This window comes from Orussus abietinus, unplaced genomic scaffold (genome assembly GCF_000612105.2).
Source record: "Orussus abietinus isolate OABI.00-Male unplaced genomic scaffold, Oabi_2.0 scaffold101, whole genome shotgun sequence".
Taxonomy (NCBI): domain Eukaryota; kingdom Metazoa; phylum Arthropoda; class Insecta; order Hymenoptera; family Orussidae; genus Orussus; species Orussus abietinus.
This window is the reverse complement of record NW_019394361.1, coordinates 72,452-99,660: the sequence shown is the minus strand read 5'-3', so window position 1 is coordinate 99,660 and position 27,209 is coordinate 72,452. Positions and strand designations below refer to the sequence as shown.

General features: G+C 39.7%; 5 protein-coding genes across 6 annotated transcripts; 2 read left to right on the top strand and 3 right to left on the bottom strand.

Moving 5' to 3' along the window:
• Positions 1-122: 122 nt before the first annotated feature.
• On the bottom strand, positions 123-3,607 carry LOC105696593. Its single transcript, XM_012419173.2, has 6 exons — positions 3,509-3,607; positions 3,401-3,431; positions 3,126-3,310; positions 2,806-2,987; positions 613-2,672; positions 123-203 (listed from the first exon to the last, which is right to left on the bottom strand). The coding sequence occupies exons 1-5, from the start codon at positions 3,509-3,511 to the stop codon at positions 1,382-1,384; spliced, it is 1,692 nt and encodes a 563-aa protein (XP_012274596.1). The 5' UTR covers positions 3,512-3,607; the 3' UTR covers positions 123-203; positions 613-1,381.
• An 833-nt stretch (positions 3,608-4,440) lies between these two features.
• Positions 4,441-8,114, bottom strand: LOC105696597 (activating signal cointegrator 1 complex subunit 1). Of its 2 annotated transcripts, none has more exons than XM_012419176.2 (7): positions 7,052-8,114; positions 6,260-6,527; positions 6,061-6,170; positions 5,539-5,857; positions 5,114-5,280; positions 4,857-4,981; positions 4,441-4,746 (listed from the first exon to the last, which is right to left on the bottom strand). In XM_012419176.2, the coding sequence occupies exons 2-7, from the start codon at positions 6,469-6,471 to the stop codon at positions 4,624-4,626; spliced, it is 1,056 nt and encodes a 351-aa protein (XP_012274599.1). In that variant the 5' UTR covers positions 6,472-6,527; positions 7,052-8,114; the 3' UTR covers positions 4,441-4,623. The 2 variants fall into 2 exon arrangements, with proteins under 2 accessions (XP_012274599.1, XP_012274601.1); XM_012419178.2 differs by lacking the exon at positions 7,052-8,114 and adding an exon at positions 6,618-7,022 and having other exon boundaries at positions 4,605-4,746.
• Positions 8,115-8,218: 104 nt separating this feature from the next.
• LOC105696595 (eukaryotic initiation factor 4A-I) lies at positions 8,219-13,456 on the top strand. Its single transcript, XM_012419174.2, has 8 exons — positions 8,219-8,387; positions 9,734-9,851; positions 9,982-10,129; positions 10,209-10,318; positions 10,510-10,785; positions 10,908-11,359; positions 11,453-11,645; positions 12,743-13,456. The coding sequence occupies exons 1-7, from the start codon at positions 8,365-8,367 to the stop codon at positions 11,595-11,597; spliced, it is 1,272 nt and encodes a 423-aa protein (XP_012274597.1). The 5' UTR covers positions 8,219-8,364; the 3' UTR covers positions 11,598-11,645; positions 12,743-13,456.
• Positions 13,457-13,624: 168 nt separating this feature from the next.
• LOC105696596 (dnaJ homolog shv) lies at positions 13,625-16,250 on the bottom strand. The gene is made up of 5 exons (XM_012419175.2): positions 16,090-16,250; positions 15,432-15,816; positions 15,067-15,335; positions 14,712-14,998; positions 13,625-14,515 (listed from the first exon to the last, which is right to left on the bottom strand). Exons 1-5 carry the CDS (start codon positions 16,158-16,160, stop codon positions 14,451-14,453), a joined length of 1,077 nt encoding a protein of 358 aa, XP_012274598.1. The 5' UTR covers positions 16,161-16,250; the 3' UTR covers positions 13,625-14,450.
• Positions 16,251-16,728: 478 nt separating this feature from the next.
• On the top strand, positions 16,729-21,885 carry LOC105696630 (serine/threonine-protein phosphatase 6 catalytic subunit). Its single transcript, XM_012419242.1, has 7 exons — positions 16,729-17,078; positions 17,225-17,320; positions 17,458-17,665; positions 18,000-18,079; positions 18,168-18,273; positions 18,464-18,625; positions 18,719-21,885. The coding sequence occupies exons 1-7, from the start codon at positions 17,010-17,012 to the stop codon at positions 18,907-18,909; spliced, it is 912 nt and encodes a 303-aa protein (XP_012274665.1). The 5' UTR covers positions 16,729-17,009; the 3' UTR covers positions 18,910-21,885.
• The last annotated feature ends 5,324 nt before the right edge of the window (positions 21,886-27,209 follow it).

The following is a 27,209-nucleotide window of genomic DNA, read 5'->3' as shown; positions in this document are numbered from 1 at the left end:
CGGTGACGAGCTGGTCAATGATAGGGGATGCCAATTGGCAGTAAACACGTGACACCGAGACGCCGCCTTTCCGGATACTCGTCCTTTAATACTTGTTCTGGCCGAACGAAACTGCGGATTTCTCGTAACCCCTACGATCCATCCCACGTCAGCGCCGAGGACCTCTTTCCTGCTCTTTCCTATGTCGAGAAGTTGCGCAGATTCTGAAAGGAGAGGCGCAAGCAGACCACCTTGAAAAACCGGACTTTTTCGAGAGAAATGAAATAAAACGCGATTGTAAATACGGCACGGCGGACGACGCTCGGCAGATAGTACCAGAAAGTAGCAGAGAGTGCCCATACTCCCGGGATTTGTCGCCATGAGGAAACCGCTGCCATCTAGTGGCCGCACCCCGAAACCGATCCACATGCAAGCACGGATGATTAAGGCCGATATTTCATTAAAGCTGCAGCGACGAATCGCACGACGAATAAGAGGTTTCGATTGACTGCAGAAAACTGCAGAAAACGTACGGCGGAAGTTCCTCCATTCCGTTTATCTTTGCAACTAATCGGAACCTCTTGTTCGCGCTTCGTCGATCGTCGCCGAAACGCTACGAGATGTCGAGCTTACCGTTCATGGGGGCACGATTGACATTTCTTCAATAAAGCCGAAAGCGGTTCCTTGCGTGCTCGTTGAGCCGCATCGAGCGGAACGATTGCAATTTTTTTCATTCCTCGATCGAGCTAATTTTTACAGGTAGAGGCTCACGATTTCTTGTGTTTCCGTGTACGCGTCTATCGAGCGGTAATGGTCAGTCCACGCGTTTTTCGATTACATACCTACCACCCCCTATAGAAATATTCCACTTTGAAAACCAAACTGGCACAAAATTTAAGAATTTACGACACGAGGACACCAAATTTTGACACTACCAACCGGAAGCCTATCGATCGGTTCTGCGATACCCCTGATCCCTTATTTACTTCCAAATTCGCCGGTCGGTAAAGTGTTAAGATAAAGAAATTTAAATTTTGTAAAGATCAGACTGTCAACTTTACGCATTTCGTACATACAAAAAGTTACAATCGACAAAGCGTTATTCCGCATCAGTAAGAACAAGGATTTTAACAAAGTTTATCGCATTTTATCTCATGAAGATATAAATTTATATTTTACAAAACTATCGACATTATCAACGAGTTCTCGCCGCAATCTCAATACTCGAATTAAAGTTGAAGTACTTTACACTTTTTTCCTGTATTAAAGTAATATTACTCATGAATCCCTAAAAGTAGTCATAATTACGTGCAATTATGAACAGGAGATAGGCCTAAAAAAATGTTCTTGTGTTCTTAATTCTTAGTTTAGATAATATTTAAACAAACATTTACAATTATATTTATAAAAAAGCACATCCAAGTACAAGAAATAATACGGAAATTGGAAAAATAATGTACATGCTCATTCTTGGTTGACACGTTGAAACGAGCAGAGCGATATCATCCTCTATTTGTTCGATACCATCTTTAGTGGGCAATTCGACTATTACCCTATTGGATGATAATAAATCAAGTGAAAATGAACAGTGTGTCACATTTATACACGATCTCGTTACGTTCTCGTATTGAAATGTTGGTTTATAAATGTCAAAAACAGCATGGATATCATTGGAGACAAAATCATTGTCACTATAAAATATATAATAGTAGTATCCATCTTCGGCAACTTCGTGTCTCGTTTGCATATGTCTACCACTTTCTAAATAGCTTACATTTGTGCACAGTTTATTGGGATCAAATTCACGAGCAAGTAACACTTGGCCCTCGTAACAGTTCAATAAACCATTCTCGAAACTGGAAACTGATGATTCTTCATCCGTTTCTGTTAAATTTCTTATTGCGTTACCACCATGCTTGACTCCTTGATCAAGTAATGCTGGTTCTTTTATAGGAGCTTGATTTCTCTTCTTTCTAAATTGGTTTCTCTGAATATCTTGAAAGACATCTTTTTTCTCAATTTCCTCGTTTTCCTCTGCTTCCACATTCAAATTTCTATCCGTTTCTAATAATTCTGATAGTTTTTTTATTTTCATTTCTAACATAGGTTGTGATTGTCTTATCGATCTATGCACTTTTTTATGATTCTGCTCTTTATGTAATGATTTTCTTAACGCGTACTTGTAATTATACCGTTCCTTTTCTTTTTTGCCCTTATCCATTTTAATGGTACGCAACCGTTGTCTTGCATGCCGCAACTTTCTTTTCTCCTGTAGTTGTTTCTTTGGTGTTTCCTCACGAATATGCTTTCGAACGTATGTTTCCGCTGTTCGATATAAATGTTGCACTTCATCTTCTACGGGCCTACTATTTGTGTTGGAATAATTTAAATCACTGAGTGTACGAAACGATTCCCTTAAGGAATTGATTTCCTCTGGGTGCTTGCTTTTATTGAAAGCATCTACTTGACTAGTATGTAAATTATTGAGATTTATATTCTGCGTAGTGCTCAAAGATATTTCATTAACTTTATGAGAAGTTTTTGATTGTGCAATAGATTCTACTTTCATTTGTTTGTTAGCTTCGGGTAAAAATATACCTTTTGCTCGTGCTTTATTCTCATTATGTTCCAACATGCCACAAGTACGAAGGTTCCGTTCACCTTTAACAACAAGTATCGAAGCACCTTCGAATCTAATAAAAGCAAAAGATTTGATAATTGCCCAAGTTGTATGGTGCATATTTGATTAGATATTGAATATATACTCATAAAACGGGTTCTTTTAAATGACGCGAGAAAACTTGCATTTCATTAATTTCAGTTTACCTAGAACAAACAGAAAGTGCAACGGTCGCACCCTTCAGTAGATAAAAACCCCAATATTCCAAAGTATCATCAGGTAGAGTCATACTCTTTTTTAGCCTTATGTGTTTTCGGTACGAAGCTATCTCTGGTCGATGTTTCATTTGAAAAGCATTGAAAGTTTCATTCATTTGCAAAGTATGTTTCTGTTGAAGAAGAAATAAAATATTAAATACGTAAAGTATCATAAAAGTTGCCTATTTATTGCTAAGTAGGACTTATCTGAATTGGCAAACTTAGCTTAATATTTCTTTACATGGCAAGCTCAAAAGCTGTATTCTTACCGAGCAAAATATTGTTGAAATTCCATCTTGTACTTCCAAAATATCAGACTCGGTAACTGCATATGCTACGTCGGCATACAGACTATGACGTAGATACAGCGGAATTGCAAGTAACAGCATTGGCAATACGGTAGTAAGTATGCAGAAAATTACTACTCTTTTAATGCCATGCATTATCACTTGATCTAATACAGCAAAAATATGTACACAATGTTTTTACCACAAAAGGTCTCAAATTAAATAAAAATATTTTCAATGGCTGTAACATTACGTACCTATGTCATTCCATTTGTAGAAAACATTTTCCTTTGAAGGAAGGTTAAGTCAGTTGCCTTAAAATAATAGAAATAATCACATGTAGCTTAAAATTGCTAACACGATACCATTCATGTGGTTCTACCTTGTTGAAAAGCCATTGCATTAACGTATTACCAAAGACCGTTATGAATGTTATTACAATATTTATGATATGTATTTTACAAAATAAACAGACTTTCTGGCTAGATCTTGAGGTTTTGACCAGAAATATATATTGTTAAATATTTCAGATTTAATTTTCTTTTCAAACAAGAAGGACATTGTTTATCGTTATAAAATTTTTCAACCACTGTATTTAACTTAGCACTTGTTATTATCGTAGACAATACAGCCTAGTACAATCATCACTAAGAAATACGTGAGCGTAATATGTAAAAGTCGAGGGCGTTGTCACAATGTAGGTTGGCATAAGTATTTACACAGATGAAAAGTCACAAGTCTCAGATTTCGTTATCATTAAGGAGTGCGTAGTTCTGTAATCGGCCGCCGTAGGGGGCTAGGGATACACGAAATAACATAATGCATAGCATGAAGTTGATATGAAGAAATCAGGAAATTCGGTAGAGTTTCGCGCTAAATATTCACACTTGCATACAGTACACAGATGCAATCAAGAAAGTATTGATATTATTAATTTTGTTTTTATGAAGTTGCAGTGTTAGAACTTTATGCTCGTCAGGATAATCTAACTAAATAAAAATATTAAAAGATGATGTTTTAATTCTTATTTGAAAATCATATTTACAATTAATTTCAAACGTTTTGGAACCACTCATTTAACCTTTTGCACTATAATTGTTTTCCTAGTTTGTCACGCCAGAGGTGACCTCATAGTGCAAAGCGTTAATAATTGAATGTACTCTTAACGTTCCATAGAATATTAAAATATATATTTTACAATCAATTCTCTATGCGCAAAATTAGTACATGGAACACTTTAAAATAGTCACATCAATTCCTTTTTTCTAAATTTGAGGCAAAGGAGAATTTCAACTGCTTTGTTAATACATGTAATGTGTTTTTAATTCCCATTGGAGAAAATAATTGATGCATAATTTAAAAATAAAAAATAGTACAGTATATATTTGATATCTACTACTATATCATGTGACACCAGTTTGTAGAGTTTTTTTAACCATGAAGTACAATGTCTAAAAACGGGTGCTACCATGGCTTGAGATTATTCGTTACCTAAATTTGCTTTTGCAGTTGCATGATAATATTCATCATTCGATGATTTGCCACGTTCAGACAAATGAATTGTATTCAATGTTACAGTTCCAAATAAAGTATCCTTGTGAACCTGTAAGGCACATCCATTGATTAAGTGTTTAAAACTATTAGGACACGATATTTATTAAATGTGACAATCTTAACCAAAGATTATATAAGAGGGATCTGAATTCTTGTTACCTTCAATATATTACTAGCATCAAAACTGTTCAAAGCTTCATCCTTATCCTTTATATACTTAGTATTCATTACAGTCATATGCAATTTTACTTTCTGATCATCTCTGTCATCTTGTTTGACAAAATCTGTAATTCATTCGAAGCTATACTTCTGCGATAAATAGGATATGAACATAGCATATTCTATTTTATTTTTGTAATAGTAATGTAACTTCTACGATTTCGGGATTACAATGATAATATATATTCATAACTTACTACTGTTTTCAATGAAGTATTTTTTAATTTCACCAGTTAAATTGTTTAGCGCTTCATTCTCAGAATGTACCTTTGCATATAAGACTCTAACATTGGCAGGATCGTCATTCATACAATCTATACCCTGTATTTGTACAATAATTGGTCCACTTTTCTCCAAAAAGGGTCTGTAAAAGTATAAAGTATAGTTTGATATGGTAACTATTTTCTGAGCAACAAGATATTGTACAGTTTTCAATACTCATACAATTCCATTGAAATACCATGTCTTATTTCTATGTTGGTTAATCCTCTCTTTTACATCATTACAATTGATCATATCATAAGTATATGTACACCATATAGGAATGAGTGACATAACTGTCACTTAATAAGTAAATCTAATATGACAATAATTTTCTTATTGTGGAGGGAAATATACATACTTTATTACATTCTGAACACAAGCACCAAAAATTTCAGTTGCTCGTTTTTGTTCAGCATCGTCAAGTAACAGTAAAAGTACCATTGTTAAATGCAATCTTTGAGGACTTTGAAATAATTCTGGGCAAATTCCTCTTGCACTTTTTCCACAGTTATTAAGAACATCATCTTTAAAATCAGTGAAACCTTTTATTATATTAGAACAGTTTAGTGGCAAAGAAATAAAGTGAGTAACATGGATTTTATTTCTCACTGATGTCATCAGCAAATCGATACGATGTCGAGCAGAAATTACTCCCGATCGATAAAAACTGACTATCTCTGAAAATGCAGAATCATCGGGTTTATCTACTTCATAACGGAACAACACATTTATATGTATCTTTGAACTGGTTATATTAAAGCACAATCTATTCTAATGCATCGTGCATATTTGCATCGAACTTGGATTTGACTGAATTTTAAATTATGCAATTAGTAACATATTTAAACAAGTCTTTGGGCTGACAATTATTAACGATTACCAATATCTCCATCTTCTTCTACTTTTGGAATTCGCAGCGTTGTCTTTGTTTCCTGTTCTATTTTTTTACGCATTGAACCCTTAGCACCAATTATAAATGGAAGGAAAGGCCTGGAAAGCCGTAAGAAAATGTAGTCATTTCCCTATAAATTCAAATTAATTTTTAAGTGTACAGAAAGGGTTATATTAATATGGTCTACCTTGCAACATAGAAAGAATGCTTGTATTTGCCTCCTACAAAGGGAACTATTTCGATATCGTTATTACAAAACTCATCCGCAGAATTAATATCGGGCTCATACTCCTCCTCTTCATAAGTTGCGGAAGCACGATACTTTGACCACTCGTCGCTCTCAAAAAATCTATAACAACGTCCCTCGACCCAAACTAATTGTGGATGTAATACATCCATAGTTTATAGAATAAACTGTACTTTTAATAAATATCGACATCCAAAATAAATCTTTCCTGCAATGAAAGGAGGATAATACAATTTAACATACGGTAGCTCGTGTGATATGTTAGGAAAGGATCTTTTTCAAAGGTGACGGTCGATACTTTTATCGTGCATAGTGTATCATAAATAGGTATTGCGTTTTTATACGTCCATAAGAGAGTAGGCATTGAGGTGAACGCGTGTTCAAATGTTCGTGGGTACAATGTAAACAAAATGGCATCTGTTGCCAAAGGCTTCCCCGCAGAACCATCGGTAGTGATCCGGCGGTAAAAAATACCAATTGACAGATTTCGATCGAGGACTTTTTCGCTGGTTATCCCGATTCCGTGTACATCTCTAGCCATGCCTGTCGCGACATTTGTTGCCCCGACCTCGCGTCCGAGCGATCGGTCATAATTCGAAGCGATTCGAAGCGATTCGAAGCGACGCCTCCGGCGAAACCAGAGGTTCGTTAACCCTCGACGAGCGATGGAATCGCGACCTAAGGCTGCGGGCGTTTAACGGGGGCTCCGGGACATGTTTCGCGTCGTCGTACCTCCAACAGTTCGTTAGGATCGGCGGGGCAGAATTTATCCTTTGAAGAAGTCACGCAAAATTGCGAGTTTTTAGCCAAGACTTCACTGACTCCGGAGCAAGCGTCACCGAGGTGAGAGGGAGAAATACAGAAATTCGACGATAAGAAAACAAGAACGAAAACCAACTACCGAGAGCGATCGACGCGAATTCATCGTAAAATCGGGGTATGTACATTTTACTCTTTCTACCTCTTTCGGTGACTGCCTTGCTTCGATCTTTTGAATTTCCCACCGAAAGCGTCCAATGTACCCCTTTGCGTGGGCTCGGTCGTTATATTGGACAAGTAGATATTATCAATTTATATACGCGATCGAACGTTTTCCAACGCGTCGCGTTCAGGGTTGGGTAAGTAAAATAACCTAGGTAATTTTCGTAGTTTTTTTACAGTCATTTTTAGGTATTTTACTTTACAAGTTTATACGTTACGTAAATTACATGAATACGAGACTTAATGTTTCCGCAGTTTCTATTTCCGATATGCTTCAAATTCAAAATTTTCTATGGAATGTATGGAAAACTGGAACGTCGAAGCTTAGATCTTTTTAATGGTTTGCTCCTACTTGCCATTATTCATTATTCCTTTTTTCTTTAACTAAAATGTTTATTCACAAGTGACGTACATACACTTTGCCCACTTTGAAAAAGTAAGGTTTCAGTCCCGCCATCGTTATCGCGTAATTTGTTAGGTATTTTACGTAAATTACTTCCCTTAAGTGATTTGGCAAAGTTTTGTACGAATATTTTAAACCAAAGAAAAGAAACGTTATTTAAACGAAGAAACCTAAAGTATAAATAAGAAAATGAACGTTCTCATAAATTGTCGATATTCTCGGTAACTAACGGCATGTTTCTCGGTTACCTTATCCCATTGTACGTTACCGAGAATTTTCGAACCCTAACGGTATCGCCAACAATTGCCAAAATGGAATTGAATGGAATGACGTAGTTGGCTCCGCGATGCTTTCTTTCGCCGTATCGTGAGATAATTTGCCGGTGCGCATGCGCAGCAGTTAACCAACCGTGCAAGAGTCCAACGGAAACGACGAATCTGGGTTGGCAGAGGGCGCCAGCAGCGAGGGTCGGGAGTGATCGGGAGGGCTGGCATCACGCGGCAGCAAGTAGACGCCGTCCGCCTCGTCCATCTTGAAGAACGCGTGTTAAGCCGCGCCAGAACGCGCCACCGAGCGAAGCGCCACGCCGTGCCTCGTTCTCAAAGGTCCCTCGTGACGCAATAGGAACTCGTCCTTTCCGTCGCGCTACCGTGAGTGGAACATGTCGTATACGTCCGAACGAAGGTAAGTTCCGCTTTTTTCGCGTTATTTCGTTTCCCGAAGCTCCATTGGGACGCTTCAGCTTGGTTTCCTAGGGCTCGGCTGCTTCCGACCTGCGGGCCTTCGGACTCGCGTCCCTCCGAGTGGAGGAATGCTCGCGAAAAAGTCTACTCCGATTGACGAATGCATGGGTTCCTAGCTGACAACATGGCGTGCGACCAAACTTTTTGTCACATTGCTTGTCGCGCTTGGTGTACCTCGAAATGACGCCGCCGCCGTCTCGACGCGTCCCTTCCTCGTTGGTAGGCCGGACGTCGCGTCCTTTGCCCTTTCGTCGGTTTCGAACGTATTTTGTTTGCCCGTCCACTCCGTATTCGATCCTTCTCGCGACTACCTGCGAGCTGCCCAAGCACGTTTTCTTTCATTAGAATTACGTAATGTCGCGTGTGTCCCAAACGCGATCGTCCCCGGAGCTCGTGGACCTTCGAATTCGCGAGGTCTTGGGTATTTTCCGATCGCGTATCCGGTCTTTGGGTGATCGAGTCATCTCCGTTCGTTTCGCGATCACGGCCATGCCTTTGGATGAGTCAGTGTCAAGCCGTCGCTATTTCTCTAAATTTTCCGCGACTCCTTTTGTTCGAGAACTTCGCCACGTTAGTATTTATATCGAGCCAGGCGAGTACTATGTTCTCGAATCCGTCTTATGGATGAAGGTAAGTCGACCGGAATTTCTGACTAGGTCATCAAGGATCTCGTTTCGACTATGGAATTTTCCCTCCAGTTTTGGTACCGATGCGTTACAGCGAAACCACGTACTTCTAATCGGTGACGTTTTGACCCTTGGCGTAATGTTATTTTTGTTTCGTTTAAACGTGAACTAATACCCTCGGTTAATATACCTAGATTTTTCCCATGTAACGTTATATTTAAATGTCGGTAAGGTATGTAAGCAATCGATGACCACTCAAACGTTATAAATAATTGAAAGCATTTAATAAAAGGTGTCTGCTCAACTTTTGCGAATCCAACCTATTATTAATGATAATAATTGTTGTTTTCTTTTTCTGTTGTTATTCGAAGAGCTGACGATCGTTTCACAGCGCTTTTCTTGTCACTTATTTTGGCATTCGACTAGTTAATGCAGTAACGATCCTAGAATAAGATTATGCTTTATTTGGCATGTATCGTACTCCACCAAGTGTCGGCGTGTCGATTCTGTCATTAATTTAGACATCGAAACAAATAGTTAAATTCTACTTTTACTTTTAAATAGAAAATGACATACAATGTCATGGAAAGTTGGCTTTATCTCTCAAGAAACTTTTTTATAATTTAATGTAATTTTTAACACGATTTAATTTTGGTTATAGAAACGACGATCAATGGTCGGGTGACTCTAGAAATGGACCGAATGAAAGCGAACAGCCCGTCTACGATGGCCCACCAGGAATGGACCCCGATGGCATCATCGAGTCCAACTGGGAAGAGGTACGATTACGTTTTAAGTATTTTATAACACCTAGGATTGGTACGAATGTATTCGGAAAAATTTGGAACCATCGGAAAGGTATTACCTATATTTGTTTTAAATTATGACATTTACTCTTTTCATTGATAGGTCGTGGATAATTTTGATGATATGAACTTGAAAGAAGAATTACTGCGTGGTATTTATGCTTATGGTTTTGAAAAGCCATCCGCTATCCAGCAGCGAGCGATCCTACCGTGTGTTAAAGGACTCGACGTTATCGCTCAAGCTCAATCAGGTACAATTTCTTACGACCGACTTGATATTCTAATAGTTTAATGATATTTTTGTTTACTAATTAACTATCTTTCTTCTAGGAACTGGCAAAACAGCCACCTTCTCAATTTCAATCCTGCAGCAAATCGATACTAGCGTCAATGAATGTCAAGCTTTGATTCTTGCTCCTACTCGTGAGCTGGCTCAACAGGTACGTAAATGCACGATCCAATGATGTGACGTTAGGGAACGAGTCTTGTCTTAAAAACTTGAAATCTTTAAATTTCACAACTACCGAATCTCAGTATTTTTTATGTGATCGATGTATGTGATCGTAGTAATTTAATTTTTTCAGTTAATAGATACGATCGCGTTAACTGAATTGTTTACTTAATTTCATAGATCCAGAAGGTGGTGATTGCGCTCGGTGATTTCATGCATGCACAATGTCACGCATGTATCGGCGGTACCAACGTGAGAGAAGATATAAGGAAGTTGGATCAAGGCGTTCACGTCGTAGTGGGGACTCCAGGTCGAGTCTACGATATGATCAGTCGCCGAGCATTGCGAGCTAATAGCATCAAGCTGTTTGTCCTCGACGAAGCCGATGAGATGCTTTCTCGTGGTTTTAAAGATCAGATTCACGATGTATTCAAATTGTTGCCCCATGAAGTCCAGGTAATTCTAGATGGTTCCAAAAGCTCTAAACTCAGGAGTTGTTAAAGACTCTTTTTGAGTCCCTCGCTTCGGTTGAGTTCTCGTAGCTTCTACATAAATATAATTTTCCTCGTTCGATGCAGGTCATTCTTCTGTCCGCCACAATGCCCTCGGACGTCTTGGACGTATCCAAGTGCTTTATGCGCAATCCCATCCGCATTTTGGTAAAGAAGGAAGAGCTAACATTGGAAGGTATTAAACAGTTCTTCGTCTACGTTGAACGCGAAGAGTGGAAGTTGGAGACCTTGTGTGATTTGTACGATACGCTGAGTATCACGCAAGCCGTGATCTTCTGCAATACGCGCCGTAAGGTCGATTGGTTGACGGAGAACATGCACAGCCGTGACTTTACGGTTTCCGCGATGCACGGCGAAATGGATCAAAGAGAACGTGACCTCATTATGAGACAATTCCGTACCGGATCCTCGAGAGTCCTCATAACCACTGATTTGCTCGCTCGCGGTATCGACGTGCAACAAGTATCTCTCGTCATCAACTACGACCTGCCGTCCAATCGGGAGAATTACATTCACAGGTGAGGCTAAAGGCATAAACGGACGCGTAGCTTAATGAAAATACCACGTAAAGTACTACTCGTAATTATTAACATTTGAATTCCATCTTACAGAATCGGTCGCGGTGGTCGTTTCGGTCGTAAAGGAGTGGCGATTAACTTTGTGACGTTGGATGATAAACGTATCTTGAAGGATATCGAGCAATTTTACAACACCCGTATCGAAGAAATGCCAATGAATGTCGCAGATTTGATCTAAGTCCGACTGTTGGCTATATTTCATTAGAATAAAAAAAAAGAATAAAAAGTAAGTGGAATAAGGAGCTCTCAACTGATCTCTTATGGTGTGTGAGTATATGGCGAGGGAGATAGTGATTCATATCGCTCGGTGTGACGCGATTTGCGAAAATTTCACCTATCTCGTTCGTTTCATTTCATACTAGATATTAAATTAGACGGATCCGTGTTGCACTAATACTATTTACTATTATTACTATAACTACGACCATTGCATTATTATAACTACTTTGATTATCGTTACTACTGTCGCTATCTCTACTATTAATATTAACGTTAATATTAATATTAATATTTTTACTACTACGATAACTACAACTGCACCATCGCAGAGTGAAAAAAAAAAAAGAAAGAAAGAAAGGAAAACTTCCATCGTCACCCAGTCAGACGCAGCTACTTCGCTGTCGTCGCTACGGACTAGGTAGAAGCTTTCCCGTTTTCCATATGCGATTCAATATTTTTTCCTTCTCAAGTACTAACGTCACCGCCGTTGTCATCGTCATCGTTGTCGTCATCATGGTCACGGCCATTATACATAGATTACGAGTACACTTTTTATTCATTGTAATTTTACGCGCCATCCGTTTGCGCTTTACCGCTCCTGTATCCGTGTCCCAGTTTTATTTTTTCCTTTTTATGCCGTTGCTTCCGCGTTTGCGTCTAGTTTGTCTGAGCAGAGGTTTAGTTGGATATTGGAAAGGCTATTTCAATCACAAGCGTTGTCGGCGGAGACTGTATCTCTCAAACTAGATTCCATATTTGTATATATCGTTCACGTACCCATGCATATATATATATATATATATACACACACACATAGTATGCATATGCACACGCACACACGTGTGGGTGTATTACACAGAAATGAATTAATACAAAATAAAGTGTTTCAACTTGTAACCGAATCAAATGATTCTTGTTATAGAGATTTTTATTTAACCGTTTGTACAAAGGCAGTTCCAATTTCGAAATAGAAACCCTGACTGGACAAATCAATAAACGGATGCAACGGGTGCTTCTCCTATTGGGGACCCCCTACTCTGGCCAACTGACAATGATTTCCTTGAAAAGAGGAAATATTACATGCATTCTTATTTGTATTTTCAGGCATTTTTGGACAGTCCAGAAGTGAGGGAGATATATTTGGAAATAAAGAGTAAATTTCCTTATTTAAACGATATTTTCGTAAATCGATCACCCTCTATTCCTCGCTCATTGGGCGTACTTATGGTGTAGAAGTCATCTTATTTATGTGCTCTGTATGATAATTAATTTTAACAAAATTGTAGGAACGACCTATTTCACTCAGTTATTTTATACTTTGTCAATAAAACATTGTGCAAGTATGTAGTTGCTTTGCCCGTGCATTCTGTTTCTTTCAATGCGCGAAACGGATAATTAGTAGTTTAGCGGTTGTAATCACGGGTGCTCTGCTTAAACATGAATGTTCGATTGCAGGCACATGCATGTACAAGGTGTAAATTTAAGTCAGCAGCTGACGTTCTATCAGGGTGCGATTTATTCGTGTCAACAACTTGGTAGGGTTCACAAGTAGAGAATCTAATTACGTCAATTTTGCACACACGCAATTATTCTTTCCATTATTTCTTTAAGTTTTATCTACCTCTGTTAATGTCCTGTAATGTATGTATATCGAACATATGTCGAACAATTTATCAATAGTGTTTTATAAATAAGTTACATTTTAAATACAACGTAGAGGTCATGTGTAATTAGTGTTTAGGGCAAAATCGTGTAATCACATGTTGTGCGTGTTATTTCATTTCAAAATAAGTATTACAATTCCTGGGTCACTTAAAACCGTTTCAAGTGGTTTTTTCCTTCCCGTTGTAATAAAATAGAGATGTGGCTGGTTATTGCTTCGTTCGCATCATGAGGTTTTACTAGATACTTGATTTCCGTTCAAGTTAAACCAGGCATTTTGAGTTGAATAATGGTCAGAAAAAATGGTGAAAAACATGAACTCCCTTTTTGCATTTGTTACTTGTTCAGTTTATTTTCTTACCATTTCTATGCCGTACTTCAAATGTCCGTAACGTTCTAGCTATGATAGACTGCTTTTTTTAACAATAATTAAAAATAAAGGTATGTAATTTTCATTGTATAAATAGATAGATTTCTGTTTCTTTTAACGTTACTAGGCACGTTTATTCGTAAAAACGGATTGTTTATGTAATTTATATATTTAGAACGTCATACGCTTACATTAATTTTAACTCCAATACTAATAAGGTTGACAGTATTTAGTCGCTTCTCTTTGTATCGAATGAACTCAGGATCGAGTTGACTTTTTTTAATCACTCGTAAGAATGACATTTTGTTCTACAAATCTTGTTCAGTCGGTAATGGTTAAATGCACATCATTTTAATATGATTTGCAAGAGATACTTTAAACATCGCGCGGGGGTACATACCTGTTTTGATATTTATTAAGAAATTGAAAAGAGACGGTATGCCAACATTTTTTCAGTACGAAATTGTTTACATACTCATTCACCCTAAATACATTCATTCTCAAATACTTTAAATATTTGAATATGTTGTTTTCAACCGATGCACGCATGTACAAAGCGATTCTTATTTTTAAAGAAAAATGTACTAATATGGCGTTACAGGAATTAACACGGAAGTATTTCCAGTGCAGCTACAAATCTGTTCACTCTCCGATGGAAGCAGCGTGTGAAGTACCTTAAGTGTACTTCTCATGTATTAAGCACGAACACAGATTTTTAATGCACTCGTGTCATTGTCATTATACACAGTATTTGTGATCACTGTAGGTTTTAAATTTTTTCTAGTTTCCCCGTAGTCCATTGTAAACTCGGTTTACAGAGCTTTGCTCGAGTAATTTCTTGATTTCTGAAAAATGGAAAAATACAGAGGGCACATAAAAAAGTGGAAGAGGCATTTTAATAGTAATTAGATCATTGCGGTAATACACGTTAGAGACCATTTCTACATGAAATCGCGTTATTACCTTAGGATTTGCAATTCAAAGATTTTATGAGAATGAAATAGATGAATGTACCTTAATATTCAATCTCTATAGAATTACCTTGTTTCTCTGTTTCTGTGAATTCTTTTTCAGGAAAGGCTATGTCAAATGTAATATACAAAGTACCATGAAGATTATTATTTTCATAATTGGGCATGCCTTCACCCTTTTTTCTTATACGAGCACCAGGCCTGGTGACCTTTTCCCTTTGAACGGTAACGGTGTGTCCATCCAAGTGTTTGATATCCAATGTGAATCCAATTAAAGCATCTTGTAATGAAATTGTAATGTTTGTGTAAAGATCATCCCCCACTCTCTCAAATGTGGGGTGAGGCTGCGCACGAATCCTATAAATTATTTATATCGATAATTGGAAAAAATTTAATTTAACGATTTTCCGTTTTCACAAACCTACTTTAATATTAGATCTCCTGGTTCTCCATCCAAATGAGGTTCACCTTCCGATGAGAACTTAATTTCTTGGCCATCCACCATTCCTGGTTCAACTTCTACTTCCAATGTACGTTCTTCGTTGATTAACTTCACGTTTGGGCATTCGGAGCAAACCGTTTGTTGCATCATTTGAAATCGTCCATTGCCTAAATTTCGTGTAACTAATTCCTGCCTGCAATTACACTTTCTCGTTCCCTTTGCTGCTTTCACAACTGGCTTATTCCTAGTTATCTGCCAGATTGCATAATAATGTAATTAACAACTGTGTCGAACCGGACACGTTTTATGGTTTAATAACAAAGCGTAAAAAACAAACCCAAAGTGTACCTCTATAAAATTACCGCTATAAAGTTCTTCAAGAGTTACAGAAAGGTCCATAACTATGTTAGATCCTCTCGGAGTTTCGTGTCTGTGTTGAGACTCTCCTCCAAACTGAAAACTAAAGTCACCGAAAAAGTTAGCGAAGGGATCGGCGCTGTTCATCATCTCATCTTTCTTTAAGCATTCCTCTCCGCATCTGTCGTATATTTCTCTTTTCTCAGGATCCGAGAGTACTTCGTATGCCATCCCCAGGTCTTGAAACTTTTCGGAAGCACTTGGATCATTTTGGTTTTTATCAGGATGTAGTTCTTTTGCTAACTTCCTATAAGCTTTCTTTATAGCATGCGTACTCGCAGTCCTCGATAATCCCAAGATTGAATAAAAATCCCTCCTATGAAACATTAAAAGTAAGCATAAGATAAGACGAGGTACAAATGGCCACATTTAAGTAGCAATCACGTTACAAACGTTAATATAGTACAAATAAATATTTACTCGTAAATTAGGAATATTTAAATTTCTAGAAAATATCAGGATAGAAGAAATATAATATATTAGGTGTAAACGAGAAAACTAAATATAAATTTGAGGTTTGAAAGTTGTATATAATATGTAGTTTTTACTAATTTATCTATACGTCCAGATAATAATTTTACATACGTACCCTGCTACGGACAAAAGAAAACATATTGTTAAATTAATTAATAATATTTGAAGAAAGCGAATCGCTGCCATTCTAGCAGACGTTCCACAACTCCCGGGGTATATCGTGGTTGTTGTTCATTGGCTCTTTCGCGGAGTATCATATGGCGGGTGGCGCTGCCTGCGTGACCCGTGAACAAACCGATGGTATCAGACCGTCGACCGTGTTGCCCAAGTGCTACCAGCTGCTACCAGAGATGAGTTGAGAGATTGCTCACGGGCAGGGTCGCGCGATCACGTTCTGTGCTGTCCTCGGCGGAGAACACGGACGGCTCGCGCACTTGCCCCCCTTCAGCCATATAGCAGTGATGAGTTGGGAGATTGCCATAATGGTAAGCCACCACCGTCAACTGCCGCATGGTATTACCATCACGAATACGTGAGCCGCCAACGGCAACTGGTAGATGGCACAGCCATCGCGAGTGCGCGAGCCCCTACCAGAAATTCGTTGCGCCGCGCTTGGGAGCAAAAAACGGTGAAAGCTAACGTACGAAACCAGAGGGCAGCACACGATGCGATCGCGCGACCCTGCCCGTGAGCAATCTCCCAACTCATCTCTGCATATAGTTGAGATTTGTTTACAGGCGTGCTCGGGCCAGCATTTGTGCTGAACTGTCAGCTGTGCATCCCGTGGCTTGCTCCAAAGTTATAAAGTGGGGGGGAATGAAAATTCCCGAGATTCGGTGGGAGTGAGCAGGCTCTGCGAATTACGGTTTCTGTAAACGAATGTTTCGACCGACAGAGTGGCTTTTCTTTTTCCACCAATTACCGTACTGGATAAATTCACTCGCTTATATATGAGAATCCGTTTATATTAACATAAATACGTATTCTATTTAGTAAGGGGGCGCTATCTGTAGTTTCCGACGTTACGAATCCAAAATGTCAGACGTGGATAGGTGGATTGAAATTGCAAAAGAGTGCAAATATCTGCCAGAAAATGATCTTAAGGTATATAATTTTCGTGGAATTAAACGTTCAATCCTGAATTTTTTTTAATTACAGATGTTTTATTCAGTTTATTTGGTAGCCTCGTCAGCTGTTTTAGGTTATACGTGTCGATGTGTAAAATGTTAGTTTTACCATTTTTTTTATAGAATCTTTGTGACATCGTATGTGATCTTTTGCTGGAAGAATCTAATATTCAGCCGGTATCGACTCCGGTAACCGTATGCGGTGATATCCATGGTCAAGTAAGTATATGGTTATAACCTTAACCTCAAATACTTTTTAACGATACTTGACGAAAATGTGTAACAAATTCAAGTAATGAAAGGATCTGTCAGTTTTTATGTAATTTCCTTACAACGCGACTATCTTACGATTTTAGTTTTATGATCTGGAAGAGTTGTTTCGCAACGGTGGTCCAGTGCCCGATACAAATTACATATTTCTGGGAGATTTTGTGGATAGAGGTTATTATAGCTTAGAAACATTTACTCGTTTGTTAACCCTCAAAGCTAAGTGGTCGGATAGCATAACTCTGCTCCGTGGAAACCATGAATCGAGACAAATCACTCATGTTTATGGATTTTATGGTGAGTATAATTAAGTTACTGACGCAACCCTAAATGTTTTCAACTTGCTTTCCAATTGTAATTGTTTTACCCGAGTTATCTTGCTTAATATAATGTCACTCGGTGTATCGAACGTTGCATCTGTTACTGCGATGCATAGCTACTTCCTGGCAGCAAGGTTGCATTTGTGATCGGGGATGTTAAGAAATTGAAGGTTAATTGTAAAGCAAAGTTAAAATTACCAAACCGATCGTTAAAAGTATCTTTAGTTCCAACGTGTTTTGAATCCGCTTGGTGAAATTGGAAACAGTTTAGAACATAGCAATGATATAACATTAAGTTTTCAATTTAACAGATGAATGCCAAAATAAATATGGAAATGCAAATGCTTGGAAGTACTGCTGTAGGGTATTTGATCTGCTCACAGTTGCAGCGGTAAGGATTTGCTCGATCGTCAAGAGTATCCATATTAAATACAATAAATATGCTTTATTATATCGATGTCGATGAATTGATATTCTAGTTGATCGACGAACAAGTGCTTTGCGTACATGGTGGTTTATCACCCGCCATTAAAACTTTGGATCAAATTAGGACAATTGAAAGAAATCAAGAAATTCCCCATAAAGGTTTGGTAGCTTTCCTATTCATTAGTACATTAAAAGTTGAGTTTTTTATAAAAATGTGAACATAACGGAATGGATATTCAACGACCAACACGTAGCCCAATTAACTAACAATTACGTTTACACCCGACACATTTTATTACATCAGCCGTAGAATCACGATAATATTGTTTTGACTTCAACATTTCTACAGGTGCGTTCTGTGATTTGGTTTGGTCCGATCCAGAGGACGTCGAATCATGGACATTGAGTCCACGAGGTGCAGGCTGGCTATTTGGATGTAAAATAACTCATAAATTTATGGAAATTAATGCCCTTCAATTAATTTGTAGAGCTCACCAACTAGTTCACGAAGGTGTGTTTCTTTCATACGCAACACGATCTAAGGCTAATCTCTCTTTTCACTTTATCAAAGTATTAAAAAAATGTTATTCTTTTGTTTAATTAGGTTATAGGTACATGTTTGACGAGAAACTGGTAACAGTGTGGTCCGCACCAAATTATTGTTATCGGTGCGGGAACGTAGCCAGTATCTTACAGTTCACAACTGTAGATCAGAGGAATCCAGTTTTATTCCATGCAGTGCCAGATTCAGAGAGAGTGATTCCACCTTTAATCACCACTCCGTATTTCTTGTGATCCAACTTTGTGCTCCATCTGTTCGTGGATGCAGAGGAAGGATGTAATGGTTTAGGCCTTACGGAGTCACGTAACTACTTCGTTAGTGGATCCGGCTGATAACGTGCGAGCACGCGGAATTTTCAAATCGGGCATCGCAGAATGCGCCATTCCGAATCGTCGATTTCATTTCCGAAGATATTTCTTTCGTTTTAATACGCATAACATTACAAGAAGCGAAGAATCGGTCATGGTTGGAACGAGATTATATGGAGAAATGGAAGACTTTACAAGGATTTTATGAATTTTTATAAGCCGGGAAGTGACTTTGTTGCAAGGGTACGCATTTGTTATCAAATCAGCCTGACCTCTCCGACTTGAAAATGTTTGCGTTGACGCAAATATTTGGTCTAAATAAATACTTTTGTCATCTTGGGTGAACGTTCTCGAGGAGAGAACGTTCACACCTCGGAGCAACAACGCGGACATATCGTGCGGTAAGCCAAGGATTTCTAAATAATTTATAGACACGAGGGGCTGCCCGTTAAGTGACGCGAAAGGAGATTAATACGAGACATATAAACATTCCGTCGGTAAGGAGGCTCTGAGAATCGTGAATGCTTCTTCGTTATTACAGTCGCTGTGCTTGGAATTCAGGTTTACCCCGGGGCACGAGCGTCTACACCTTCGAGGTCTTCCGGACAGGCTGGATGGTTTTTCTTTTCGTTGTTTAGTTAACTGTACGTCCGTAGTTTTTTTCTTTTTTTCTTTTCGATGACTTTCTGGTTTCTGTCTTTCCGTCGAAAGGTCGAGAGGGAGATATCCTTAATGGTACACCCCTCGAGTATCATGGTACAAATATTCCGTAGCTGTATGCAATTTTCCCTTTAAATATTACATATTTTGTAATTTATATATCTCGGTTAGAAACGACACGAGAGCGGTGTTTGCACATTTCTTTCCTTCGTTAACACTTGGCCGTGCATCGTAAACGCGAATCGCAAATCGTGCCTATACCGAGGCACTATCGAACGGGCCGGGAATCGCAACGAGGATTCCGATGGGATTAGGATAGGACGACGAAAGATTGCCACGTCCTTTGCTGAATTTTCCTCTTATGCCCTTCCTCGTGCCATTGGTAGACGGGCTCGTGATAAGTTTCTTAACGTAGGGAGCAACTTTGTAAAACCGAAACCCTTAGCAACGTGCCTCTAAATTAATGACCTTCGCGTAACGTAACGTAACGTAACGTAACGATACGCTAACAATACGTAAACGACGAAGCGCATCGGTCGTTGTCGTTAACAAACCTGAATTCTGACGCTGTCGATTCGCCAGTTCGCGATGCCCGATCACAGACCGACAGCGGATGGATCGACGTTGACGCTGGTTGTCAAATCGAACGCGTTCTATTTCCCGTTGCGCGACGTACGCGATATAGAGTCGCGAGAGGATATTCTCCGGAGTTTGCTACGATCCTCCTCGGGCTCGGTCTCGGCCTCCTTCGTTCTCTGCGGGAATCTGCCCAAAATCTACCCGAAATGTCATTTGATCCATTCGAATGCATCGCTTTCTAGTCATGTTCATTTTTAATCCAAATACGGCATCTTCAGGGAGAAACGGTGGACGGTGCAAAGAAAGCCGCAGGGTACTTTAATGATTTTATTTTCATTACGTCCGGCTAATTCCCGGACGCCAACAAACGAGCGCGGCAAAGATGGAGAGCGCAATTTCTTTTCTACGAGTATTCAACGTCATTGGAAGGGAAAAAATGACGTTACGTTTGTGTTTAATATCGAAATTTTGCATATGCTTCGAGTGGAGCATTCGTCCGAAACGGTAGATCGATCCAAACGAAACGAAGCCGAGAGAGTCGATTTCCGCCCTGACAGGTATCGCTATCGTCTAAGTACCATCGTTGCATCGAAGATTTACCGAATGGATGTCTCTTTGTAATCGGTTCGAAGTAGAATTATCGAATCCCTGCCGCGATACGCTCGATTTTGAATTGACGTCGATTTCGCTCTCTTGTTCCGAGCCTGAACGGAGTCCGTTGTACAAACTCACCTCTCGTTCGATGCCATCCGCTCAAGGAGGATGTAACGGAAGCGATCGTGGGAATGCCTCGGTGGGGCGTAAACCTTTGGTTAACGAGCAGGACCGCGATAAATTCTGCAACGTAGATCTTTATCCCGCGACCGATCGAATAAACGTAGCCCCTACCAAATCGTCCCTCGCCCCCGGACGTGAATTGCGTTCAATCGAATCGATCGGTATTACCTCTACTGTCAATTATTTTCGGGCCCGCGATAACTTTGGCGCCTAATTCATTTCCGGGCAACGTGTCGAAACTGTCGGTATCGACTTTAATCGCCCTCAAAAGATTCAGGATCTCGTTCGATTCAGGCTCGCGCAAGATCTTCGTTGTCTGCAAATTTTTCGGCATACAGGAAACATCTCGTTACCCGAGATGAAGCGTTAATCGTTACGTGTGCCGAGGTGTTCGCACATTTCGCATCCGAAAGCCTGTTTCTGTGATCGCTTTAGCCTTATCGAGGTGTCCAAGCACTCGTTGTCTTTCCACGATGAAAGGACTCGAAACTAGAAAACTATCGATCTGGCAGGACGCGTTCGATGCTTCTCGTGCCGGAGTCCGATCGCTAAGCATAATCCTTAACGAAGATCTCACCGATAGACCCCATTGTAATCGATCATCCTGTACCTTGAAAGTATACAACTTTGTTATGTTAACGTAATGAAAATGACTGTAATAAAAGTACGTAAAGAAAAAAATAAGATTTGAGTGTCCACGTGTCCGTTGAAGCATGTCGCGCAATGGCGAGCACGAGTACCGTCTTGGTCCGATTTCTTCGAGGAACGGATCGCGATTCTCGTTAGAAGAAATGACCCCTAGTACATTTCTTATGAATATCTGGTGGGGCTTGTCGTATTTGTACAATGTTTAAATAAATAATAAAGCACAATTTTTGCAATCGATCGTCGCTGCAGCTTCCGACGATGCCTTGGAATCCCATCCCGGTACGTCCGCGAGAATGCGATTACCGTTTCAACTGACGAGTCGTTCTTTGACTCGCCCTGAGAAAAGGAATTCGTCGAACCGAAGAAACGTCTCTTCGAATGCTACCAAAGAAATATTTCGTTATCTCTCACTAAAATTAATTGTCCAATTTATTCGAGTCCATTCGAGTCAAATAATTATTCTTTGAATTAACAAAGTATTTCCTCGGGTCGATGACATTTTTTTTCTCGGGGTACGAATCTCATTCATTTTATCTCAATTCACGGGAACCTGAAAATAACTGTCAAATCATAATTTTACATACTTGAGAACTTATGGGATCCCATAGCCGTTCTTCCATGCGTCGGATCTGCCACATTTACGAGACGTCGACAAATTAAAATTAGGTATGACCGCGAAATAAAGGAATATGAAAATGCGCCCTTACCGCTTTCAAGGGGAATCTTTCCGCTTGTCGATCACCCGATTGTCCGATCCATCCGTGGACCGAGGTCCGGACCTGAACCTCGAGTTCATACGGATTATTTCTCATACGAATAGATTCGCATGAAAAATGTTGCATCGTTGCGATGTCGCGTCATTGGTCAATATTTTAAAGTAGTATACGAAAGCGATAATTTCGCTCGTGAAAGTTGATCGTAGGAACTCGAGAATCCTCTGGCCCCGAAGAAGACTTTCCTTTCTAACCTTGGTACGCTAAAGGAAGGAGGGCAGATTTGAGGTAAATCAATCGGGATGTGTAATAATCATTAATTACTTTATTTACTCCTAGTAATATTATTTTCGTTTTGTATATATGCACATATATATATATATGTATATATATAAAACGTCATATATATAAAATTCTATTTACTCCTCACTAATTATATGTATAATAATATAGTGCATTTATATTCATTATGTATAATATATTATCTACATTTATAATCCCTATGAAAGGCATCTCCAAACAGACTTCAGATTTACTTTTTAAAATATCTTATTTATTCATAAAAATACAGAGGGTTTACACACCACTTTCGAAATGCCGTCTTCCTTGCCGCCGCTCGATGCCCGCGGTAATCGAATGTTTAATCGAAGTACGATATTTTTGTCAGCACTCCCATATACCAGGTACCGTTGTCGACCATCGCGTTGGTTAATTAATCGATTAACGTTTAAATCGCGCGTTACCTACAAAATGACGCCCGGACGCGTCAACGTTCCTTTTAATATGTACATTTGATATAGGAATTTATTTTCGCTCTTCTCGTCCAAATTGTACCGTCGTTGGTAGACGTAAAAGTAACGGCGTTAATACTGCTTTGCAGGGTCGGCATCCTCGAATTAAAAATGATGAATATTTAAAAAGAATTTCCCGAGATTTGCCGGGCAAATTCGACCGATAACACATCTTGGAGACTTTGGTCCACGCGAAGTGAATGTTTCGTTGCTGTATTTTTAAAATGTATGTAAATGTACGTATGAATTGTTTCTTTTAACGGCGCGCAAGTATTCGCGAACAAAGGAGTCGTCCGTCTGCCCGATTATTCGATTGTCAAAGTAAAGAGGGATGCGTCGTTTTCAAGTGGGAACGTTAAATCGTTCCGGTTTTTTCATTGGAATCATTGAAACCGAGCGACGTTTCAAAGAAATTTGATTAGACCTTGCCGCGACAATTTTCTTCCTCGATTTTTATGTACTTGGACTCTTTTTTTTTCTCGTGGCATGTTATTAAAAGAGGCGATAAACAGCGAACGAAAAAATATCGTCCCAGACAATCGGCATTTTTCGAGCTGCGTTGTTCGATTCGACATATCGGCCCAAAGCAGGGAGCACACTCCCTAGTAGCACAAAATCTTTGTCTTATATTTTATATATATCGAACGTATGTCGTACATTTTGTAAATATTTACCATTATTATATAACGTTAGCTCCACGTGTTTTCGTAATATTTTTCTTATAGAAATACAAAACGTTTCGTTTCTTTTTAATATAAGCTTTTTTCAAATATTATCCGCCAAATATATTATAAACGTTTTAAAAATATTTAAAATCAATCCGCGGTTGTTTATTTTAAATATTTTTTTTGTCAAGCTATTTGGAATACTAGCTTTTATTTTTCTATTTTTTTCTTCTTTCCCGACAGATTTTATTTACGCGATTTTCATTCGCGTAAAACGAATCCACGTGGAACGGATACTCCGCGTAAATTGAAGGACCCCTGTTTATAGAGATTATTCCGTGCTACCAGGGTTGTCCGCGAAGACCGAAGAAAGCGGGTACTTTCCCGTGCAAGTACAAGGCAAACGTTTAATTACGGCTCAACGAAATTTGCGATTTTCGAGCAAGCGGACAGGATGCCAAAAGACGTAACGAAATCCTTCGGTTTGGTTCGCTCGGGGCATCGACGCGGCACAAGGCAGAGCAGCCGCTGTAGTGTCCAATCTCAATTACAAAATCAATAGTCGAGGGTAAACCATAATAACAGGTATGCTTTCTAAACGTAGATAAAAATTGGTAACTTTGACTCACTCATGGAAAATGTATTGCCAGCGCGGCATTCGTTCGTGCCTGTCGTTTTTGGGTCAACGATGCGTTTTCATTCTGGTGTCAGGGAATTGCCCGTGGGTCGATTCTACTTCCGGCGTGTCCGGTCGGTAAGGGGGAAGGAAGGATTACGAAAGTACGAGTGGCGGCTCATTTGCCGATGATTCGATGAAACGTATCGAGTCCGTTCGCGGAAGTCGACGTTATCGGCTAGGAAAAAGGAGCACCGAACTGCGCGAAATCGCGTAAATGAAGAAATCGGGCCCGCGTACAATCCCGTACAATCCGTACAATCCCGTACAATCCCCTGACTCGGACACAGAACAGGTTTTGCGGAAGCATAAAGACAGACTAGTACTTTCAACATAGTTTATATTATTAAATTTTCGTACAATATGTACAAAGTTGAACCCACAAACGAGAGGCATTTATATCTCGTAAACTCTCTCACTCGCACTTAAATATTAAAGGTTGGGCATGATAATACTCGCGGTAATATTATAATGCCCTAAGTCTTGCTGTTCCAACGCTTTTGCCTTCCTGTAAGAGGCTGCTGTACTCCCTCGACATCAATGTACATTTTATGTATATATATATTGTATTTATATGTATAAGCATACGTATTCTATATACATACTTAGAAGACCGATAGTCCCGGCACTTTATCGTTCATTTTCACTTTATGTACAATCTTATGGAGACGTCGATTCCCCTAAACGGTCCGCGAGGAGAGGAGGAGAGAAGGGATACCGTCTTCGGACGTCGATCGGGGAAAGAAGGATCGGAAATCCGAAATCCAGTCGAGGACGGGAGAAGGGAAGGAAGGAAGAAAGTCGAGGCAAGGGGTCGGATTCGAAGCGAGAGCCAAGTCCCTCGAAGGATGGGAGGAGATCCATCTCGCGTCGACTCGTCGCGATTTCAAGTTCCGTAAGTCGAGAAGTTCGTCCCTGATTTCCGTGTGTCTCGCCGCGTTAAGCGCGGCGCCTTATTACTTTTGTCTCGTTTTCTTCCTTTCGAGTCTTTAAAGTCGAGTCTCGACCGGCCCGGCGAGGTCGCCGGTTGAACACGAAGGTACGGCGATATCGGGGAATACAGAAACTCTTACATCGTCGCATTTACGCATTCTCAAATAATATACAAGTTTTCTTTTTATCGTATAAAGTATCCATCGGTAGTTAAGTCTTATAGTATGGACAAGTATCCCTAGGCTATTAGGCCCAAGGTCCGGGTAGTTCGCGTCGATTCTTTGGACGAGTGCTCGCGAGCTCGAGCTCGATGGACAGGCACACGGTACGGCGATCTCGACTCTCCCGTCCGGTGTCGCTCTCGCCCCGAATTCGATGTCGATCGTTCCATGGATCTCGCGTTAAGGGGATGTGGAAGTGGCATCCGAAAGCTCAATCGTTCGTTAAACTTTTCTACGAACTGGATGCACCGAATCGTTTCAAACTCGACGATGTGAATACGGAAGCTACAAGGAAGCTCCTGATCCCCGTCAAATTTCAATTTTTTTTAAAATTTGTTTTCAGACTTAATATTTATTAATAAAAAATGAAATTTCACGAGGATCAAGACCTTGCTTATAGCCTCCATGTTCACGTTGTAAGGTTTCAAACGATTCGGTACCCCCAATAAATGTTTCACGAACAATTGACCTTTCGGATGCGACTTTTGCATCCGCTTAAAAACAAGTAACAAATTATCCCGCGCCAGGGGGTATTTCCTCAGAAATCATGGATTTGAAGATAATATGAAAGGATCATTCTATATATACATATCAAATTGTCAACATGTTTGTCAAATTTTTCTCTAAACTGGGTGCACCAAATAATTTGAAACTTCGGCACGCGATTATGGCGGCCCTAAGAAAGCACGCGATGCTCGTGAAATTTCATTAATAAAAACATTGTTTATTTATCCCAGACTACAATCAGGCACATGTTTCTTCTTCTTCTTTTTTTTTTTTTTTAATCAAGTTCACGAGCATCGCGTTCTTCCCGAGGGCGTCCATAATCACGTGCCGAAGTTCCAAATGATTCAGTGGCCCCAGTTTGGGGAAAATTTTACAAGTATTTTCATGTTTTATTACATGTATGGAATGACTCTTTCCTATCACATGGAAATCAGCTGGAAATCGCAAGCAGAAATGATTGGAAATCACCAAGCATTGTGAAAATTTGAAGGCCGAACGTCACCTGTTACCGAATCGCATCGTTGTCTGTCATACGAAATCGGCTTTCAAAGAAGGAAATGTTTTTCACCGATTTTCAAGAGAATTTCCCCCCGATCCCGCGGGCTCCTTTCCTCTTCCCGAGTTCGCTCGTCGCACCGTGAAGATCCGCGGTCGGAGGTATTCGAAAAAAGCGTCGAAGATACCGACGGTGATGCTCGTTAATTTTGAACGTTGGCTCGCGACGGCGGAGGATGGAAGGTGCGAGAGATCGAGGAGATCGAGGTCGTCCATCGTGCTCGGAATCGCGAACACGCCGCTCCGCGTGTTACGATAATTCCTATGGAGGCAAGATGAAACGATCGAGAAATCGCGCAGAGGGAACGTGCACGAAATCGTAACGCATAGGTGTTTCCCTGTAATGTATATGAGTGTTTTTTTCCGCGTGTAAACGTATATACAAGTGTATACGCGAAGAAGCGACTTCCGAACGTATGCACGCGACGTTAACTAGGGTCAGCCACCGGTACTCGTTGTTTAACCGCCTCGTACCACGAGTAATTACGTGATAACAATTG

Bases quoted from the DNA above. Each gene is read 5' to 3' on its own strand.
- LOC105696593 (XM_012419173.2), bottom strand. The intron at 3,311-3,400 runs GTACGTAATGTT...TTGCTGTATTAG, and splicing joins CTACAAATGGAATGACATAG to ATCAAGTGATAATGCATGGC. The intron at 2,988-3,125 runs GTAAGAATACAG...CTTCTTCAACAG, and splicing joins TTTCAACAATATTTTGCTCG to AAACATACTTTGCAAATGAA.
- LOC105696597 (XM_012419176.2), bottom strand. From the start codon at position 6,471: ATGGATGTATTACATCCACAATTAGTTTGGGTCGAGGGACGTTGTTAT. The intron at 5,858-6,060 runs GTAATCGTTAAT...CTGCATTTTCAG, and splicing joins AGAAGAAGATGGAGATATTG to AGATAGTCAGTTTTTATCGA. The intron at 4,747-4,856 runs GTAACAAGAATT...TGTGCCTTACAG, and splicing joins ATGCTAGTAATATATTGAAG to GTTCACAAGGATACTTTATT.
- LOC105696595 (XM_012419174.2), top strand. From the start codon at position 8,365: ATGTCGTATACGTCCGAACGAAG. The intron at 10,319-10,509 runs GTACGTAAATGC...TTAATTTCATAG, and splicing joins CTCGTGAGCTGGCTCAACAG to ATCCAGAAGGTGGTGATTGC. The intron at 10,786-10,907 runs GTAATTCTAGAT...CGTTCGATGCAG, and splicing joins TGTTGCCCCATGAAGTCCAG to GTCATTCTTCTGTCCGCCAC.
- LOC105696596 (XM_012419175.2), bottom strand. From the start codon at position 16,160: ATGGCAGCGATTCGCTTTCTTCAAATATTATTAATTAATTTAACAATA. The intron at 15,817-16,089 runs GTACGTATGTAA...AATGTTTCATAG, and splicing joins TTTCTTTTGTCCGTAGCAGG to GAGGGATTTTTATTCAATCT. The intron at 14,999-15,066 runs GTAGGTTTGTGA...AATAATTTATAG, and splicing joins CCAGGAGATCTAATATTAAA to GATTCGTGCGCAGCCTCACC.
- LOC105696630 (XM_012419242.1), top strand. From the start codon at position 17,010: ATGTCAGACGTGGATAGGTGGATTGAAATTGCAAAAGAGTGCAAATAT. The intron at 18,080-18,167 runs GTAAGGATTTGC...TTGATATTCTAG, and splicing joins ATCTGCTCACAGTTGCAGCG to TTGATCGACGAACAAGTGCT. The intron at 18,274-18,463 runs GTTTGGTAGCTT...ACATTTCTACAG, and splicing joins TCAAGAAATTCCCCATAAAG to GTGCGTTCTGTGATTTGGTT.